We start from the raw sequence: 21835 nt of genomic DNA, 5'->3' as shown, positions 1-21835 counted from the left end.
ATATACAAACATGCTTCATTAAACATATGAAGCAACAATGAAATATTCAAATCTGGACTCACAGTGGTGCTTAAAAATGAAAAATTGCTCATCCTTAACTGTGTAACAGGTGAACCAATCAAATCCTAAAGCTTTGCATAGAATTGTTCAATATCTTCTATATCTATAACACCCTCCTTTATCAGTGATTGCCATTCAATTTGATGTGCAATACATCTAAATTGCATCACAAATGTGTTGCCCATACGGAATGAATAAAATGCAGAGTCATTGGACATTGGGAGTAGTTTTGGTGTTGCAGTTCTTGGCCTCTCTTGGCCTGATGTGAAGCGTCTCTGAGTGTTTGTCTCTGGCGCACTCTTGTGGCTCTTCTCGGTTGTACAGCATTGATCGTAACTGTGGCAGGCACTGGTCCCAGTCCTCAGGCAGCAAGAGCAAAAGGAAGCCCAAACAAATGATGGACACCGCAATGACGCGTATACTGTTGAGCTGGATCTCACACATGTAGCGATCTATGACTGGAGTGCAAAAGATTTACGGTGGTTACTTTAATACATTTGAATAACTTGATCTTCAAAACACGAATATGCTAATGTAATCAGGACTATTTGGAAAACCTGTAAACCATATGCAATTTCTGACAGTTTCACTACAATTCAAAAGCTTGGGGTCAGTAAGATTTCTTTTTGGGGAAAAAATAATACATTTATTTTGCAAGGATGCATTTAATTGGTCAAAAGTGACAGAAACAATATTTATAATGTTACAAAATATTTGTTTCAAATAAATGCTGTTATTTAGAATTTTCCATTCATCAAAGAATCATGAAAAAAAACAGGTATCATGGTTTCCACAAAAATATTAAGCAGCACAACTCTTTTCAACACTGATAATAATAAGAAATATTTCTTGATGAAATCCGAGAGGTTTTTTATCTCCCATAGAAAGCAAAGAAATGAACAAATTCAAGGTCCAGAGAAGTTATAAAGAATGTTAAGACCAGAAAGAAAACAAAAATTCTGCAATGTGTCTGCAACGTAAACTGCATAGGAGAATGACAGGGTAAAATTGTTGAAAACTGCTGAATAAAGTCATTATTATTTTTGCACACAAAAAGTATTCTCAACACTTGATAACATTAAGGTTCAGCCACTGTAGTCACATTGACTATTTTAACAATGTCTTTACTACTTCTCTGGACCTTGAATGTGGTAATTTTGTTGCTTTCTATGGGAGATAAAAAAAAAAAAAAAAAAAAACTCTTGGATTTCATCAAAAATATCTTAATTTGTGTTCTGAAGATGAATGAAGGTCTTACGACATGAGGGTGAGTAATTAAGGACAGAAACTAACCCCATAAGTACCAAATCAGCATATTAGAATGATTTCTAAAAGATCATGTGACACAGAAGACTGGAGTAATGATGCTGAATAATCAGCTTTGCCATCACAGGAATAAATTACATTTTAAAATATATCAAAATAGAAAACAGTTCTTTTAAATTGGAATATATTTTCACAATATTACTGTTTTACTGTATTTTGTTCAATTAAATGCAGCTTTGATGAGCATAAAATACATAAAATTACTGACACCAACCTTTTGGTGTATGTTATGAGGTTGAAGGAGTAAAATAAACATCAGTCACATTCCACTAAAATCCTCATACAGGTCTGAAATGAGTGAGTAAATGATGACAAAATTTGAATATGTACATTTTCAAAATGAGATTTTATAGATTTTCAGGAAAACTGAATAAATTAAATTTCAATATATATTTAGTCAATTTTATTCTGTGTTTTTAAAGGTTATGATGTCATTTTAAAAACAACAAGTGACTCACCAGCATTGACAGGAACACTGAGGACAACGCCCAGAGAAATCAGAGTAGGAAGTGTTATAAGAACACCAAAATTCAAGAGGAAGTTGAACACTAAGGGGGCAACCAAAGGAAAATCAACATTGCTGATAATTTTAAGGGAAGATGGCACATAAGAGAAGCTTGTGTATTTGTGTCCATCAACTTACCCAGAAGAAGAGCGGACATGCCACAGATGCTTGGCCATGGCAAATCTCTAGGTGAAACAAAGTCCTCGGCCCCCGTGAGAAGCAGGATTAGAGGTACAGCGCTAATGAAGACCAAATTAGCTCCGCCGAGGACTGTAAGATACACAGCTGCTTCACCCAGCTTTGCACTACCCAGAACAAGCTTGAACAGAACCTGAAAAATCATTATGAATACATCTTTACAGCTAAAAGACAATGAGATAATTATAATTGTTAATAATTATAATGTTCATTTGAAACACAGGTGAAATTTGAAATTTGTGTATGACAAATCTAAGATGTGTTTGTTGTGCTACAGTATATAATCCTCTCTTACTTTGTATATAGCTGCTGTTGATGCAGATGCAACCACAAGGGAGATGCCAATAACAGAATGGCTGTGGAAACCATCGGCATATGTCATCATAACAATGCCCCCAATGGCTAAAATGGCCGCTACAATCTGTAATCAAACAGAATACAGAAAAACTGTTTAGGAAAATCCAGAGTAGACTCTAAATTACAACAGTATAGTCACTATAAAATAATTTTATATAACAATTTATACATAATAGACTCACCCGCACTCCCATGAAGCGATCCCGCAGGACAATCCAGGATATTAGGAAGACAAAGGCACGACTACAGCAGAAAAGGGCACAGGCATCAGTGGCAGGGATTCTGCGAAGGCCTTGCAGGTAAAGGTAGCTGGTGAGAGTATACAGCACTCCAAAAGGGGCCACGCGAGAAAGTAGCATTCTCAGAGACAGCCCGTCATCTCCCAAGAACTGACAACACTCTCTAATGAGAAACCAAAATAATGTATCATACCATCATTTATCATTCTACCATTTACAATATACTTTTTTGTAACATAGATAGACAATTGTTTGTGCACACCTGACTGAACATACATTCTTGATCTTAAATATGTTTGAACTAAAATCTTTTGCTTAATTGCTTAAAAAAAGATGCTTAGATTGTGCCTTTGTACAAATTTCTTAACAAATTACACAAAATAACACATGCACATACATTATATATATATACAGTGGGTACGGAAAGTATTCAGACCCCCTTAAATTTGTCACACTGTTATATTGCAGCCATTTGCTAAAATCATTTAAGTTCATTTTTTTCCTCATTAATGTACACACAGCACCCCATATTGACAGAAAAACACAGAATTGTTGACATTTTTGCAGATTTATTAAAAAAGAAAAACTTAAATATCACATGATCCTAAGTATTCAGACCCTTTGCTGTGACACTCATATATTTAACTCAGGTGCTGTCCATTTCTTCTGATCATCCTTGAGATGGTTCTACACCTTCATTTGAGTCCAGCTGTGTTTGATTATACTGATTGGACTTGATTAGGAAAGCCACACACCTGTCTATATAAGACCTTACAGCTCACAGTGCATGTCAGAGCAAATGAGAATCATGAGGTCAAAGGAACTGCCTAATGATTTTAGCAAATGGCTGCAATATAACAAAGAGTGAAAAATTTAAGGGGGTCTGAATACTTTCCGTACCCACTGTAAAAAAAATAAAATAATAAAAAAATAAAAATAAATAAATAAATAAATAAATAAATAAATAAATAATAATAATAATAATAATAATAATAATAATATATATATATATATATATATATATATATATATATATATATATATATGTGTATTTTTTTTCTTTTTTTGACTTTTGACTTTAAAGTGGAAAAGCAGCCAACAAGTGCCCAACATATGCCATCATTCAAAAGTTTGAACATTGAACTTTCTATCCATCAAATAATCCTGAATAAAATGTATCATGGTTTCCACAAAAATATTAAGCAATACAACTGTTTTCAACATTAATAATAATACAAAATGTTTATTTGGCACCAAATTAGCATATTAGAATGTTTTTTTGAAGGATCATGTGATACGGAAGACTAGAGTAATAGCTGTTGAAAATGTACATTTTGAAATATATCAAAATGACAACAGCTATTTTAAATTATAATACTATTTTCTGTATTCAATTTAATCCCAGCTATTTTAAATTGTAATAAATGCAATACTATATTACCATTTGTACTGTATTTTTGATCAAATAAATGCAGCATTGGTAAGCATAAGAGACTTTCAAAAACATTTAAAAAAATCTTACTGACTCTGGTAAGTGAACTTTTGAAGCTTTTATTGCTAATACTGCCATAACCATCATTAAATAATCGCAATAAACTGCCAAAATTTTGGGGGGAAATAATAATACAATAGTATTATAGTATAGTAAACTAAAAAGACAAGGAAAGTCATTTTGGAGGTGGAGCAGGCAATTATATTTTTAAGATTACAAAGACAAATGCTTTTTCTTTCTTTGAAATAAAATACACTGATGAGCGCAATAAGATGTGCACATTGATAACGTATCAATAAATATATTTTGATTTCATGAAAACCAACAACCCAATTTAGAAATAATTAGATTATATAATGTTAAATTACACCTACTTCCAAAAGTGCTGCTCAGTACAAAAGATTAAACCTTTAAAAAATTCTGTTGTGCTGAACTCATGAAAAGGACAAAAATGTCATGGGACATTGTTAAGAAAATGAGAATGAGGTTAAGGTCAAGTCCTCTATCTGAGCAGCCCGGCCCAACAGAACTGCGAAGTCAACAGTCGCTCTGGTTCTGCAAGCCAAATTGAGGTGTCTGCATAAATTCAAAATATTACACAGTGCAGCACTTTTGCAAACACTTCTCATTTTGAAACTCAGTGAAGTTTTATAAGTCACAGAATCAGAAAGATCTCCTTGCATGAAAGGAAACACAACCTGTCTCACCTGAAGCGCTGTCTGGGGGTCTGTCTGTCCTTGCTACAGCACAGGTGACCCAGGTAGTAAAGCGGGAAGATGGCACAGTTCCAGGAGGTGGAGAACCAAGTGAGGGTGAACGGGACATTCAAGCGCCTGACGGTTATTTTGGCCAACTGAGTGCAGCCTGACCAAGATGCGCAGATGCAGATCACCATTGTAACACCCCACAGTGCTCTGCGCAGGTGGACTGCAGTCATACGCAAACAACAGCGGAGCCTCTGCAGCCTGTTCACACAATCTGATTTGACTGTTCCTGTAGCAGACTGGCCATCTACCTTCACTTCCACCTTCTCACTGCTGGATCGGTCCTCCCCTGCGGATACAGACAACATAATTGCATAATACAAAGTTATAAGAATAGCCACAGGCATTTAACTGTACTGTACTGCCAGTTCTTTTCTTTCAGCAATAAACTTTCATGCTGTACTATGGGAGAAATTTGCATAACAAAGCTGATGCTTACAAAGCTGAAATGCAGTACATAAAATATATATCATTATTTCTGAACTGTAACTTTAACTCAAATCAGGTAATATTTCAACAAAAACCTGGAACTTGACAGCAGGAATCAAGCAAAGTTTGAGGTTGGTAAGAATTTTTATGTTTTTTAAAAGAAGCTTCTAATGGTCTCCAAGGCTGCATTCATTTGATAAAAAAAAAATAAAAAAAAATGGAAAAACAGTAATACAGTGAAATTTATTATAAATTAAAATAAATGTTTCCTCTTTTAATATATTTTAAAATGTAATTTATTCCTGTGATGGCAAAGCTGAATTTTCAGCATCATTACTCCAGTCTTCAGTGTCACATGATCCTTCTGATATGCTGATTTGGTGCTCAAAAAACATGACTTATTATCAATGTTGAAAACATTTGCGCTGCTTAAGGATTATTTGATGAATAGAAAGATCAAAAGAACAGCATTTATATGAAATATAAATCTTTTGTAACATTATAAATGCATTTACTGTCACTTTTGATCAATTTAATGCATCTTTGCAGAATATACAAGTATTATTTTAAAGAAAACACATTTTACTTAGCTTAAACTTTTAAATGGTACTGTATAAGGGAGATATACTGGTTCTCTACAATTTGGAGATATAGAGTTGCAGCTATAAGAAATACTGTAAAGTCACAACTGTGAGATAAAAAATATAGTAAGAAAAAGTCCATTTCTTTTTACTCTGGGATTGAAACCTCTATATTTGTGGCATGATGTAATTTACAGTACCACATAAATTATTTTTGACCTGTCCTTAGGCCGTGTGTCCACCAGAGCGTTTTAGCCAGCTGAAAACGCTAGGCGCTCTGCTTAAAACGCCCGTCTTTGAGCGCTTGAGAGCGCTTCTGCAGCGTAGCGTTTTTTTCCGTTGAGACCATGATACGGAATATCCGCGTCACTGTTACTTATAACTGATTTTGCAGGTAATTTGTTTCAGGCTAAAAATGTTTACACAATGCGAAATTACTTGCTATGTATGTTCGGAGACCAGCAATATTAATTTGTCATCCATTTTGTTTCTGTTTGTTGATGTCGCTGTACAGCAAGAATGTGACAGTTGGTCGGAGTTGTATTTGTCCCGCCCCTCCTCCACTCTGATTGGACGGCTGGCTAAAAAGTGACAGTGATGAGCGCAGCGTTTTACTCAAAGTTGAACATTCTTCAACTCGAAGCGACCAGTAAAAAACGCCCAGCTCTCAGCGCTTGAGCGTAAAAAAGAAGCTCTGCGCCTTACTCTCGGCGTTTAAAAAACGCGGCGCTCCCATTCAGTGCCGGCCCTAGCCTCTTTGGCGCCCTAGGCAAGATTTTTTTTTGGCGCCCCCTTATATTGTGATTTATCCAAAGGGGCGAATCTAGAAAATTATTTATAGGGTGGCAAAGGGATGGCATGAGGTCTATGAGGGGTGGCAACACCAAAGCAAGCGCTCATGCATAGTTTTTGGAGATAGCCTTACATACACAATTGTGTTCACAAACATTGCATTACCAGAAATTATCTATATACTGTTTTTAAATTGTTTTTTAAATTAATAAATAAAAAAATACACTATATGAAAAACTTCTAAATGAGTCTGAGCTTGTATCACTAAAGGAGATGAGTAGTTTTATTAAAATTACACAGGCTACTTCAATGGTTTAAATCACATTTTAGTGCAAGTTAAAGAGCAACAAAACAATTTTTGAGTTTCTGTTATTAACAGAGGTGGGAATGTGTGTGTTCACCCAGAACACCCTATCAACCACATACTCTAGCAACACATCAGCAACTGCATAGCAAGAGCCTAGCAACCACCCAGAATCTCCTAGCAACCACCTAGCAACACTTTAGCAATCACCCAGAACATCTATAGTATTCTGGACTAACTGACCAAAGTTTTTACATTTTTTAAACAAGACTTGAAGTTGGGTTTATGACAAGCCAACATAAATTTGTCCTTCAAACTTTTCAGTCTCTATTGTTTTTCTTGATTGCTAATGCACAATTCATGAAACAATTCAACATTTTCTCACAACTAAACACAATATCAAAACTATACACCAACTTGCACAAACCTCAAACATCCAGGTCAAAATAAAATGTTTAAGTCAAAAACTTATTCTTGTCTGACAAAATCAAACTTTGGCATCAGATGACACACAAAACATAACAAATACACAGACTACTGCACTGCCTACTAGTGAGATCAAGTCATATAACATGGTAACAAAAATACCTCTTTTTCATTTTACTATTATAAATTGATCTTGCAGTAGATGAAAAGCATGAGAAAAATAAGTATGAACTTGGTATGCACCAAAATACAATATAGCTACTGTCAATTACAGTAAAAGTAAATTCAGCATCCTCTGCACATTTGGCTAAATTTCATTACAGTACAGTACTATAGCAGTGTATTGGTCTTCTGACACAAGACTATCCCTAGGCAATCATTTCTCTACGCTGCAACAAATACAGTATAGGCTACATATAACAAATGGCTACAAAGTGTGCTGTGTAAGTTTAAAACCCCTGTAAATTATTCATTCAGCTCTCTCAGATTTTGAATGGTGTGTCATCAGTTTTGCTACCTAATGTTGTCATTGTTAAACGTTTTGAGAAATGTGTCTGTTTTGACAACTGAATCACTTATAATGTGTTAGCAATCGAGAAAAGCTAAAATACGTTTAGATATTACCCCAACTCTGCTATTAGTTTCTGTGATCGGGATCTCCGTATTGATTTCATGTTATTGGTTCGTCGGATGGCAAAAATACCTTTATCCATGATGAAAGTGGAGCGGGCGGTTGCTGAATCAGCTCGCCAAAAAAAATACGAAAATCTCAGACATATTCGGATGGGACTACATTTCTCACAGGATTTCTAGCCGGGAAGCAGTAATTTTCCGATTCACGTACAAATATGGGAAAAAAATCGTAAGTGAACTTGGCTGCGCTGTGTTTTTGACTCTCAAAGAATCGGTTCATAAGAGTCATTTGTTAATGAAGCACACTGGGCGCGCTGCGTGCGCGTGAAACCATCATGCACAGTTTATTGAAAGACGTGTTTTCTTGCCATTACTTTGCGTTACTCAATTTTTTTTAGTTATCATATTGAAGCGCCGCTCCAGTGCTTGAAACACTGCTTACATATTATATTCTATGATAATTTGGGGGTGGCAAAGCTTTTTCTTAGGGGGGCAGATGTCACCCCGCCCCTGTCCACGCATCCGGCCTCTTTGGCGCCCCTAGCGAGATTGCGCCCTTAGCATTTGCCTATACTGCCTATATAACGGGCCGGCTCTGCTCCCATTGAAAACAATTGAAAAAGTACGCTCGAAGCTGGAAAAAACGCTTAGGTGGACACACGGCCTTAGGCTTTTTTAAAGTATAAGACATGATTATAAAACATTATAAAACAAGATACAAGAACAGATAGCAAGATGCAATACACAAGATCATCAAATGTATTGCTGTCCAGGGTACTGAAGCTGTAACATTGTTTCTAGAAAACCATTAATTGTATTACAAGGCATTTAATTTCTGCTTTATATACCATCCTTTTGTCCTCATGGCCTTTAGGAAGACATTTAGTACACTGTCCAGGACCAGCCAGGTCTGAAGGACAGAACTGTCAGTGCAAGGAGGATAAGGAGGCAGACAGACTGTCCTCAAGAAGCAGTCGGTCAACAGAACAAATGTGACCTTATTGGTGAATCTTTGTTGATCCTGGAACAACATCCACAATTGACCAGATTTGAGGGGCAAGTTTACAGTTTATGTAAAGTTTAGGCCTACAACCAGGGTTAGGTGCTTCTACATCAGTGTAATTCACTCATCATTTCCCTCTGATTATAGGAATAAGTGATAGATAGGGTTAGGTTTAGGGGTAATTTTCAGACAGAAATGCTGTTATAATTGTTATAACTTAGCAAAATCATGGGGACCCTCATTATAATAGCCACACCATGGACCAAAGTCTGGGATAGATAATGTCATACGAGTGCCAGCTCAGTGCAGCACACATTGACCCTGGTATTACAAGGTGATGCTAGAGTGGTTAATGATTGGGCCTTTAAATGATAACCCAATGATTCAAAAACCCAATATATTGGCAATCTATTAACTAAAAATAGTTGCTAGAGGTGTGAATGGTTGGGGTGGGGGTGTCAAGATTTTCTTTCCATCCACTGCAGTATGATCAGAAAAATCAATGCCACCACTAGGGCTGTTCAATGATAATCGCGATTATCGTGTACGAGTATTATGCATATATAAAGACACACACACACATGTATATATTTAAGAAAAATATGCATGTATGTATAAATATTGTGACGCGTGTCCTGAGCTCTCATCAGCGTCGCCCTGGAAACTGAGCAGGCACACCTGCACCTGCTCATCACGGGCTGAGTGGCCACACCTGCGTCCCATCAAGCACTGCTCATTTAAACCCTGCAAGCAAACACAGAGGTGAGAGATGTCTCCGCAAGACTCGGCTAACCCTTTCTTTCATTGTGCCTACAGAGAGCAGCGTGTGACCGCCAGCCCCAACGCCCACAGGAGAGCACGGACCCACACTGCACCAGCGCACCCAAAACAAGGAAGCTGAGCACCGAGCACCAAACCACCCTTTACTTGAATAAAAACCACCCTTCGGGGAACTTACCCTCCATCCTCGACTCGTGTCCTACTTCACCCCGTCACACTGGTGGAGAATGCGGGCAGTACAGTGAAGAGGACATAGACGACCCCACCTCACACGGCGTTCTATTATTGAACTCGTTTGCTTTGGTTGTTTTTTTTGTTTGTTTTTTCCACTCTCTTTGCCTCACGTATTTTCTCTGGTTCCTCAGGTGGCGCTCCTCCTCCAACGATGGAAGAGCTGTTGAAGCACCTCACTGAGGTGAGCATCCGCCAGCAGCAAATTATGGAACACATGGCCTCCCGGCAGGGGGTAACCGACCGTGAGCTGGCCGCGCTCCGTCTCGCCACAGCCCCGCGAACTCCGCCCCCTGACCCCCGTGTCCAGGCAACACAGCTATTACCCAGGATGACGGCACATGATGACGTAACAATGTATCTCCAGATGTTCGAGACCGTTGCCATGCGGGAGGCGTGGCCCGAGGAGGAATGGGCACGCATCGTGGCCCCACTGCTCACGGGAGAGGCTCAGCGTGCGTACTTCGCGCTTCCCCCGGAACAAAGTACCTCCTACGAGGTCTTACGGAAGGAGATCCTGGGCCGAATGGGGCTGTCTCCGATCAGCGCTGCCCAGCTATTCAACGAGTGGACCTTTGACCCGCGGCAGCCGGCCCGGGTTCAAGCCGCTAGCCTCTCCCGACTGGCCCAACACTGGTTGCTGGCCGGGGGTCCCACCGTACACCAGGTAGCGGAGCGCGTTGTGGTCGACCGCCTCCTGCGTGCCCTTCCCCGTCCGCTACGGCAGGCAGCCGGTATGCGGAACCCAGCCAACGTGGATGAACTGGTCGAGGCCATAGAGCTGGCGGAGGCCACCCAACACCGGGATGTAGGGGAGAGAGCGCCACCGTTTCCCCGAAGGGTGGTCCAGGAGCGGCGCGCGCCGGAGGGCACACAGCGACCGGTGAGCAGGCCGGCGGTTCCCGGCCCACAGGATGAGCCCATGCCCACAGAAGCACCCCGCTCCCCAGGACGACCTTGGCTGGCAGGCTGCGCCGTTCACACAGAAAACGCGCCGCGGGCGGAGGTGAAAGTAAACGGCCGCCCATTCCTCGCCCTTCTGGACTCTGGCAGCGCGGTCAGCCTGGTCAAAACATCGATCCTACCCCCACGGGCCGAAGCCAAGACTAAGCTCCCCATTACCTGTGTGCACGGCGACACCAGAGAAGTGCCGGCGCGGTGGGTTACCATCGCTGCGTCAATCGGTGCCTGGCCAGTAGACGTCGGGCTCGTCAGGGATCTACCAGTGCCGGTCCTTCTCGGAAGAGACTGGCCAGGGTTCGACCGCCTACTCGCCGCCGTCACTCAGCCTGCCAGCCTTGCTGGGAACCGCCCAACCCGGAAGCCCGGCAGGAAAGCCCGACGACGTCCCGTGCTGCTGGCCTCCGACAGCCCCAGAGGCGGTGAGTCACCCCGTCCACCTCATAACCTCTATTTTGATTTGTTCCAGCAGGTGACTGGAGCCGGGGGTTTCTCCAAGGAGCAGCACGAGGACGATCGCCTTAAGCACTGTTGGGGGCAGGTGAGGGTTGCGGAAGGAAAGGAGCTTCAGCCAGCACCCCACCCAACGCCACATTTTGTCGTGGACAATGGCCTGCTTTACTGTGTCGCCCAGCGGAGGGGGGAGGAGAAAACCCTGCTGGTGGTCCCGCGCAGCAAAACGGAGGCAGTGATCGAGATTGCCCATGCCCATCCGATGGCAGGCCACCTGGGGGCCCAAAACACGATCCAGCGTCTCCGCGACCGGTTCCACTGGCCGGGCCTAGAGGCAGAAGTTCGACGATTCTGCCAGGCCTGCCCAACGTGCCAACGGACGTCACCTCGGACACCTCCCCCCAGCCCGCTGATACCGCTGCCCATCATAGAGGTGCCCTTCGAACGGATTGGGATGGATTTGGTGGGGCCGCTGCCGAAGTCCGCCCGGGGGCATGAACACATCCTCGTCATCGTGGATTATGCCACCCGTTACCCTGAGGCCGTTCCCCTCCGTAAAGCCACCACGAAGGCGATATCCCAGGAGCTGTTCCTCCTCTTCAGCCGGGTTGGCATCCCCTCCCAGATCCTGACTGACCAGGGCACCCCGTTCATGTCCCGGATGATGGCGGATGTCTGTAAACTCCTGAAAGTCCAACAGCTCCGCACCACGGTGCACCACCCCCAGACCGACGGGCTCGTCGAACGCTTTAACCAGACCCTCAAACAGATGTTGCGCCGGGTGGCGGCCGAAGATAAGCGGGACTGGGACCAAATGCTCCCCTACGTACTCTTCGGGGTTCGAGAGATCCCTCAGGCCTCCACCGGCTTTACTCCGTTCGAGCTGCTCTTCGGCCGACAACCCCGCGGTCTGCTGGACGTTGCCCGAGAGGCCTGGGAACAATAACCGGCGGTACACCGGACCACCATCGAACATGTGCGCGAGATGAGGGAGCGAATCGACCGAGTTATGCCCATTGTCCGGGAACACCTCGTCAAGGCGCAACAGGCGCAGCAACGATATTACAACCGGGCGGCCCAACCACGGGAGTTCCAGCGAGGAGACCACGTCCTGGTGCTGGTTCCCACGGCCGCCTGCAAGTTCTTGGCCACCTGGCAAGGTCCCTACACCGTCACAGAAAAGGTCGGTCCCGTCACGTACCGTGTGCGGCAACCAGGTAAAAGGAAGAAGGATCAGCTCTACCACGTCAACCTTATGAAGCGCTGGGTCGGGACCGGGCCCCAGCTCTCGGCCTACACCAGCTCGACTCCCGTGGTTGTTGATATGGATCCCCAACTCTCCGCCGCCCAGAAGTCGGAGCTGCAACACCTGGTCAGTCAGTTTTCGGATGTGTTCTCCCCCAGCCTGGGCGGACCCACGTCTTGGAGCATGACATCCGCACACCACCGGGGACCATCGTCCGGCAGCGGCCCTACCGTGTCCCGGAGGCTCGGCGACACGCCATCGAGGACGAGGTACAGGAGATGCTGAGGTTAGGGGTAATTGAACCATCGCGCAGTCCCTGGTCCAGCCCCATCGTCATGGTTCCAAAGCCCGACGGCACCCTCCGCTTCTGTAACGACTTCCGTCGCCTAAACGAAGTTTCAGAATTTGACTGTTACCCAATGCCCCGCGTAGACGAGTTGTTGGACCGTCTGGGAAGGGCCCGGTTCATCTCCACTCTCGACCTTACCAAGGGCTACTGGCAGGTCCCCTTGACGGAACAGGTCAAACCAAAGACGGCCTTCTCTACCCCAAGTGGCCACTGGCAGTACCGGGTCCTTCCCTTCGGCCTACACGGGGCCCCGGCCACCTTCCAACGGTTAATGGACATCCTCCTCCGGCCGCATCAAGCATATGCGGCGGCCTATCTCGACGACGTCATCATTCATTCGGAGACTTGGGAGGACCATCTGGAGCGGCTGCGGAGGGTGCTAACGGAACTACGCGGGGCTGGCCTGACCGCCAACCCCCGGAAGTGTCATCTGGCCCTCGCCGAGGCGAAGTACTTGGGGTATCAGGTGGGTCGCGGCCTCATTAAACCACAAGAGAAGAAGGTGGCAGCTATCCTCTCCGCGGCGCGGCCCACCTCCAAGACACAGGTACGGGCCTTTTTGGGGTTGGCGGGGTATTACCGCTGCTTTATCCCTAACTTCTCCTCCTTAGCTTCTCCCCTGACAGACCTGACCAGGAAGGGGCAGCCGGAGAAGGTCCCGTGGACCCCTGAGACGGAAACGGCATTCCACCGGATAAAGGCAGCCCTCACGACGGAACCAGTCCTCCGAGCCCCCGACTTCAACTGCCCCTTCCTGCTGCAGACGGACGCCTCAGACACCGGGTTGGGAGCCGTCCTATCGCAGGACCATGACGGTGAGGAACACCCGGTGATGTTCATAAGCCGAAAGCTGACCCCTGCGGAACAACGATACGCCACGGTAGAAAGGGAAGCGTTGGCCGTCAAGTGGGCAGTCCTGGAGCTCAGGTATTACCTCCTCGGCCGCCACTTCACCCTCGTAACCGATCACGCTCCCCTACAGTGGATGGCCCGAGCCAAGGAGACGAACGCCAGGGTGACGCGGTGGTTTCTTGCGCTCCAGGACTTCAACTTCACCGTGCAACACCGAGCGGGGACGGCCAACGCAAACGCCGACGGACTCTCCCGGCTGTGGTCGGCTTTCGCAGGTCTGTCAGGTTCCACTCCCCACCCTCCCCCGATCTCCCCGCTTCTCCATAGGAACAGGACGACGCTTGGGGGGGGGAGTGTGACGCGTGTCCCGAGCTCTCATCAGCGTCGCCCTGGAAACTGAGCAGGCACACCTGCACCTGCTCATCACGGGCTGAGTGGCCACACCTGCGTCCCATCAAGCACTGCTCATTTAAACCCTGCAAGCAAACACAGAGGTGAGAGATGTCTCCGCAAGACTCGGCTAACCCTTTCTTTCATTGTGCCTACAGAGAGCAGCGTGTGACCGCCAGCCCCAACGCCCACAGGAGAGCACGGACCCACACTGCACCAGCGCACCCAAAACAAGGAAGCTGAGCACCGAGCACCAAACCACCCTTTACTTGAATAAAAACCACCCTTCGGGGAACTTACCCTCCATCCTCGACTCGTGTCCTACTTCACCCCGTCACAATATATGCATATATTTATATTTGTATACATTTATATAATATATAAAATGTAAATATTTTTATAGAAATGTAAGATATTTTTCTTAAATATATACATGAATGTATGTTTATTAATATATACATAATAATTAAACACAAAACAAACACACATATATTACATAAAGACAGACTCTTATTTTGTACACAATAATCGCGATTATCGTTGAACAGCCCTAGCCACCACATCTACCAAACATGAGCTTGAGGAAACATTCTCACTCTATTAGGTTTTAAAGATGCTCCGCTGCATCACTTCGATTAAGTTAGATCTGCTCACTTCAAATGCTCTAAACGGTGGGATCGCAGCTTATGTTTTCAGGGGTTAGAGGTCTCATCAGCTTTAGGGTTAATTAAAGGAGCTGCTGTGGTAAGCTTCAATGACTACATGCAGGAGAGGGTAGAGATAACTGCACAACAAAGACATGACAGTGCATGGGTTATTAGTGAACTAGAACTACTAAAAACTTATTTCAGTTAATTTGCCAAGACAACATTTCACATTTCATTTAGTTTAAATTGATGTACTAAAATAACTAAAACTAAAATTAATAAAAACTAGACATTAAAAACAAAAAAATACAAAAACACACAACAAAGTTACTAAAATTTTAACTAAAATCAAAATGTACATGATATGATGCAGTGAGTGGAGGAATGGAAATGAGAATTGAGAGAGCTCTCGTCTGGCCCTGATGACTCAGCAAATCTGGGCTCTGACTCAGTTACCTTCTTATGCATAGAAGAATCACTGCCAGAGCGGCACATCATAACTCAGGCTATGATGACCTAAAAATTGCATTTTGTTTTTTTATTGAGTACAGAAAGTAACAGAAAGTTGTCTTCAAATGATTCAGCTGTTTTTTTTTTTTAAATAGGTGATAGATTTTTTTGCTTGTGCCTGTGTCAACACTATTCTTAAGAAATGATGAAATGTTTGTGCGTGGGGTTGCAGAGGAGCTCAGATAGATGTAGGGGTGTGAATCTGGACTCTGACTGATGTGTTTGTTTACACCATAGAGCATAGATGTTCACCTATCATGTAAAAAAACATCTATCAAACTCACAGACTGGACAAACAGCTGAAAAGCAAGAAGAAACAGTCCTCGCTTTAACCTTTAAGCCACCTTTAAACTTTTAACAAGGAGTTACTACATAATGCATGTATAATGCAATATAATGAAATGCATATAATACTATTTTGATTCTCTACATAGGATATAAGATAAGGGTAAAGAGCTATAACTGTAACTATATGAATTAGAGTTCTACAAACTGAAGTTGTGAAAGTCTTTTCTTCTCTATTGTGATGTATATCCGAGTGAAACGGCTTCTCAAACAAGTAGATGTAAGTTTAAAGTATCCTTATAATACTGTTTACATCTAGCATTTGAAATTGTACATTGTAATTGTTTTGATATTTCTTTAATAATAATAATAATAATAAGTTAAATGTAAGGCATGGCTTGATTTTGTCCATCAGGAATAGAGTGGTTCAGGTACGACATCCCTTTATAGGCCAAAACGCAGAAACGAGTTAGCATTTTAGCACTTCCTGTTCCATCATACCAAAGTCAATGTTTTTTTTTGTTTTTTTTTTATGGGAAATAAGGTCTGTGGTGAACACAAGCTCACATTTTATTCTATGACATAAAATAGGCCTACTTTACCCCACTCAAGATTTTTTAAAAGCTGTTACATGTCTTGAAAAAGGCGGTTGCTAACAAGTGGCTAAACAGGACTACAGAGGCTGTCAGCGACATTAAACGTCATCACACCGAACAGGTAAGCTCAGTCTGCTTTTACAACCTTGTTATGCTTATAATTGTGCACTTATAAACTAGTCTAACTCAAACGTTCTGGGAAAATATCTTTATATAAAAACTGAAAGAGTTGTCGGAAGCTAGTGGCGATGACGTCAAACTCGTGCGACCGTGGTGTAGTTCACTACCTTTAGCTTTTTACTTCTGGCAACTGCATTTAAGCTTCAAAATTCATAAAAGTTGTGTTTATCTGTGAAAATTATCATTATGGACAACACATGCAAGTATAAAAAACTTTTGTTGATCACAGAGCTTGTTTATTGCGATAATCCACTTGGGTTTTTGTTGAGAGAACCAGTGTGATGCTAACTGCCAATTAGCCTACCAAGTGAAGTTAGCATTTTAGCACTTCTGGTTCCATCATACCAAAGTCAATGGGTTTTTTTATGGGAACCTGCACCACTCTATTGACTGAGTGACAGGTTGTCCCGCCCTCGCGCCAGTAAACACGTCATCAGAGAAAATATGTCATTGCAAGTGGGAGGAGAAGTTATTTTGATTAAAGATGTCCATGAATTAAATAATAATAATAATAATTTGCAGGGATAAATCATTTATAACATAAATACTGCAATATTCCATTAAAAAACATTTTTGGCTATTTTGAGTTCAAGGTGACTTTAACTCATATAATATTCCTTTAAGTCTTTACCTAACTCAAACACAAGTATGAATCAAGTGTACTACCTCTGACAGATTCGTTCCAGGGCTCATAGCCATAATAACCAGTGATCCTCAGAATCCGCTCTTCTATGGATGCGTTGTTGATGTACTCGACCGATCTCGATGACTTCAATGCTTCATTTAGTTCTTCATCAATGACGAGGGATTTCAGCTGTCTGATCTCAGGACTGATGTCTGACAATCGGCGCGGACTCATGTCTGAAGGCTTTATCATTCCCCTGAAGTTAAAGAAGAGACATCAGAACACAGTGGATCTCAGCGGAATGTAGTGCTTAGAAGAACCAACCTGCATGTAAACACACCGTCAACACTCCAAATTAGAGGCACGACACAACGCAATACGACAAAATGCTGCCAATCAATGAAACTGTACAAAACTGCGAGCGCGCGCGTTCGCGACAGACAGAACTTGCCGTTGCGCTGAATAGTGTAAACTTGTTTATGGTACATATCATTGCAAGCTAGACGAATGCATTGATGAATGCATGGATGAAGAATGTATTTAAATTCAATGAGCACTTCGTGCGCACGCGCTCGTTTTGAAGCCTCTCATATTTATTCGCCAAGAAATGTATAACTCACTCTGAGACTGAGACAGAGAAGTACTGTTTCATACGGCACTCTGATGAGCCCATTTTAAGAATCAATTAAAGAATCAAGCATTTAGAAATCGTGATTGTCCAAGGTAAATAGTCAAAAGGAGATCCATGGCGTTAAGGGGGAGCTTCAGTGCTGTATGAAGACACGACCACCTGTGAGCGCAGTGCGCCTGCGCAAATCCAAAATTCTTATAAATTATGAGCTTCCAATCCACCCATATGGATGTTTTTCATCTTCTTTGGATGAGTTTACCCCTGTGGACCACCGATAAACTCTCTTAAAACACACTTTTCAGACTCTCACTAATTTATTTAATTTGGTTTCTAACAATGTCTAATAGTGCATGTGCATACATAAAGGAATTGTGTAATTTTTAAGTCATAAGCATTCAGTGGTGGAAAGATATTTTTTGGAATAAAATGGCAGACTGAATGCTAATTTCATAGCTAGTATATATTAAATACACGCAAATAGGCTATATTTTGTATTATTTGCAAAAAAAAAAAAAAAAAAACCTTTATAACTGCTGACTGACTGTAGTGTCAGTGTATTTTCCTTTGGGTGAACAGCTACACTGCAGCAAACACAGCAGCCCAGCAAAGCCCATCTGTCTGGCACATCAGAGATGCCATTGCATGGCAGGGGAAAAAGAAGGAAACTGGCCAAGAGTAGAAGGAAGTGGCTCTTGGAGGGTGGTAAGCTACCCAGGAAGACAACATTGCAGGCAAAGACCGATCCTGTTACCCATATGTATCTCATACATATTCATAATATGCATAATTATTACATTTCAGAAGGTTTGTGAGTACAAAACTCAATGCCACAATTCTAGGATGTTGTGGGGGGGGGGTTACCAGGGTGTTGCTATGGGGTTGCTAAGGCATTCTGACTGGGTATTAGCATATGTTTTGTGTGTTACTAACACTCTGGTCCCAACATACAGCTGGAGTCAATATTATCTCCGTTTAATCCTTCGGTGTAAAGATTTTTTTACCTACAAAAGGTAAAGATTTTTTACCTTCATTTTATTGTCCACCAGAACATTTTAAAAAAAAAATCTGATTGCTAAGAAAGTGCATAGCAGCTATAATTTATCATCAAACCAGACGATTTGAGAACTCATTCATGTCTGTAACCCAAACGTTGCATAACATGCGTTGGCAGTTACATGCCAAAGTTTAATGCAACATCCAATCTTTCACATCTATTAAATATGAGCAATTATAATATTGATGCCGATCTTAGCAAGCACCATGAAACATGTTAATTTTCACATACAGCAGGCTAGATGTAGACTATGTTAGTTCATAAAAACATAAAGGTTACACATTTTTTCACTATAGTTTATGCCATTTTTCATTGCTGTTGTTTAAAAACATTAAGTTATTTTGTTGCACATTACCATAAAGTCTCATTAGTTAATGCATTATCTAACTAACCATGCATAATGCTTAAACTAACAGTCAGCAATATAATTTTTAAATCATTTATGAATCTTTTTTTAACATAGTAAACATCTAATTGTTTGTTCAGAGTTCAGAGTGCATAACTAATACAACTTTTGATTTTAAAAATACATTAGAAAATGTTGAATTGAATTAATGTTAGCAATTGAAACCTTATTGTAAAGTGTTACCAGTTATTTTAGCAAATTTAACAAAGACATATAACCAGTTTTATATTTCACATGAACAAAATTGCAACCTGTAAAATGGCTGCCTGTTATAAAAATGTTTTTAAAGCCAGATTTCTAAATTAAATTGCAGAAAGAATAGCAAGACTTTAAGACATTAAGTTGAGGATTAAAAGATCTATGCTGGTAATCAAAGCTGTCTTAATAAAACACCTTAAAAGCATCATGCAATTTTATCATTAAATTGTCACTCAGATTAGATTTTCAGCACTTATGAAATGTAAAAGTTTTTACCTGTCTTTCTGAGGACACGGTTGTACACAGGGTGTTGAAGTTTCTTCCTCTTTCTGCATTGCGTTGGCACATCATGTGTGGGGATCTTTTCCCTGCAGTGTGGCAGCTTCACGGTCCACAGCCAGGTTTTGAAAGATGGCTAACCGTGAGGGTGTGAGCCTCGGTGTGTGCGTGTGTGTGTGTCTTTATGTGAAGAGGAGTTCATTGTAACTGGTTGGCACCTATCGATCGGAAGAGCCGTCTCCACCCCACACAAGCCACAGTCAGAAGACCTGTGCTTAGCTAAGCAAAAACATCTGACAGCGCCGTCAATACCCTCCCGACACCTTCCGATGGAGAACGCCGTGGGGAGAAGCTATGAGGTCTGCATACGCTTAACTCAAAATTGAGCTTGGCACACACTGTAGCGAGACCTGACATCTAATAAGGCAGACTGGCTTGGATAAATACAGACCATGGGATAGAGAGTTTAATTGAAAAATCTTGGGTGAGAACTATCGAAGCGCTCTGGCGGAGATCGTTCACATATCAAGGACAAACCAAAGGCAAAGTTAAAAGGAGACATTTATAAATAACAACTGCAGTATTCAATAGTTTGTTCTCTTCAAGGAGAACAGAAGGGTATGATGGGGTAAGATGCCAGTTGGGGCAAGATGTGTTTTTTTTGTTTGTTTTTTTTTTAAGTGAAAAGATAAAATTAGACCCTTGGGGTAAGATGGCTCCCCCATGATTTGGCTCAGAAGGCCCAGAGTTGCATGCAGTTGTAATATTTATTGTAATTCATGGGGTTATATTCAATAATTCCATTAGTTAAATTTAGACATCTTTGTTTCAGACATCTAACTTAAAGGGTTAGTTCACCCAAAAATGAAAATTATGTCATTAATGACTAACCCTTATGTCGATCCAAACCCGTGAGACCTCCGTTCATCTTCGGAACACAGTTTAAGCTATTTTAGATTTAGTCTGAGACCTTTATGTCCAAAGAATAACACAAGACATGTCACTCGTATTGTTTTGAATGGGAGAAAGTGCAACGCGCAATATGGGAATAAGTCCCGCCTTCTAAATAAGAGCCAATCGCCGACTGGTAAAGTCATCGCGTCACTGCAGCGGCAGAAGCACCGATGCAACACAATGCAACACGATTGTGACGTCACCGCATATCGCGTTTAATTTACCCCACCACAAACAACTCTATGATATATTAATTATTTTTTAAACATTTAAAACACACACATATACATATAGAATGCTGTATTAAACAATTTTGTAAGGGGAAAAAATAAATAATAAATCAGCTCCATTGCGGATTCCAAGTGATCAAGGGCTTATGATGTTCCAGTTCAGCCCATACAAAGGTTCCGCCAGAAGTGGGCACTCGTGCAACGTAAGCAATGACGTACATCCGAGTCAACGAGACCGAGTGAAGTTAGCGAGGGAAAGGCATTCAAAAACCGAACTGGAACGCATCCCTGAAGTGTACATATGAAGTAGACTCGCTCCCTCGGTCAAAATCGAGGGAGCGAGGGTCTGTCCATATAAACTTCCCTCGGCCCCTTCACGAAGTGGAATGCACTTCAAAATGGCGGCAGGGATTCCCCCGAGGGGAAGTGTTTAGGGAAGTTCGCGAGTGCGTGTCTAAAACCGAACTGGAACGCAGCCCCGGTTTCTACAGCAGACGCGCGCCTCCGAAGTCCGAAATGAGGCACAAGACACACGCATTTAGGTCTGCGCATGCGCATTTGCTTGATCCAGCATAAAAATAGTTTTTTTTTTTTTGTCATGATTCGAGCGTTTGGAAAAAAAAAAATGAGACAGTTGTCAGATTTCATTGGTGATTTCAAATATGAAATTTAATCAAAAGCTTGGCAAACTGCTTTAGAGCTGCATGATGCCCAGGATCATAGACAGTAAAATGCCCGAGAGGCGTTTCAAAGATGGCCGCCGAGTGAAATGACTTGTCTTAAAGGGACTTTGTTTCTGCCCTCCATTGAAAGTGTTTGTATGGTAGACTGTCCATGTCCAGAAAGGTAATAAAAACATCATCAAAGTAG

The 21835-nt window shown here is 42.2% G+C and overlaps 1 protein-coding gene across 1 annotated transcript; it reads right to left on the bottom strand.

Annotated features, from left to right (window-relative positions):
• Nucleotides 1–267: 267 nt before the first annotated feature.
• On the bottom strand, nucleotides 268–19837 carry slc35f3a (solute carrier family 35 member F3a). The gene is made up of 8 exons (XM_067369768.1): nucleotides 19779–19837; nucleotides 17255–17469; nucleotides 4885–5230; nucleotides 2629–2848; nucleotides 2385–2510; nucleotides 2030–2222; nucleotides 1845–1934; nucleotides 268–518 (listed from the first exon to the last, which is right to left on the bottom strand). The coding sequence occupies exons 1-8, from the start codon at nucleotides 19835–19837 to the stop codon at nucleotides 268–270; spliced, it is 1500 nt and encodes a 499-aa protein (XP_067225869.1).
• Nucleotides 19838–21835: the final 1998 nt, after the last annotated feature.

The sequence above is a fragment of the Chanodichthys erythropterus genome, chromosome 19 (assembly GCF_024489055.1).
Source record: "Chanodichthys erythropterus isolate Z2021 chromosome 19, ASM2448905v1, whole genome shotgun sequence".
In the NCBI taxonomy this organism is placed as follows: Eukaryota; Metazoa; Chordata; class Actinopteri; order Cypriniformes; family Xenocyprididae; genus Chanodichthys; species Chanodichthys erythropterus.
The sequence above is the reverse complement of the archived record's forward strand: the minus strand, read 5'-3'. Positions and strand labels throughout refer to the sequence as shown.

Coding starts and splice junctions, on each gene's coding strand:
- slc35f3a (XM_067369768.1), bottom strand. CDS start 19,837: ATGCAGAAAGAGGAAGAAACTTCAACACCCTGTGTACAACCGTGTCCT. Junction 5,231..17,254: donor CTGGAACGAATCTGTCAGAG/GTAGTACACTTG, acceptor CTGTATCCGCAG/GGGAGGACCGATCCAGCAGT. Junction 2,511..2,628: donor ATCGCTTCATGGGAGTGCGG/GTGAGTCTATTA, acceptor GTTTGATTACAG/ATTGTAGCGGCCATTTTAGC.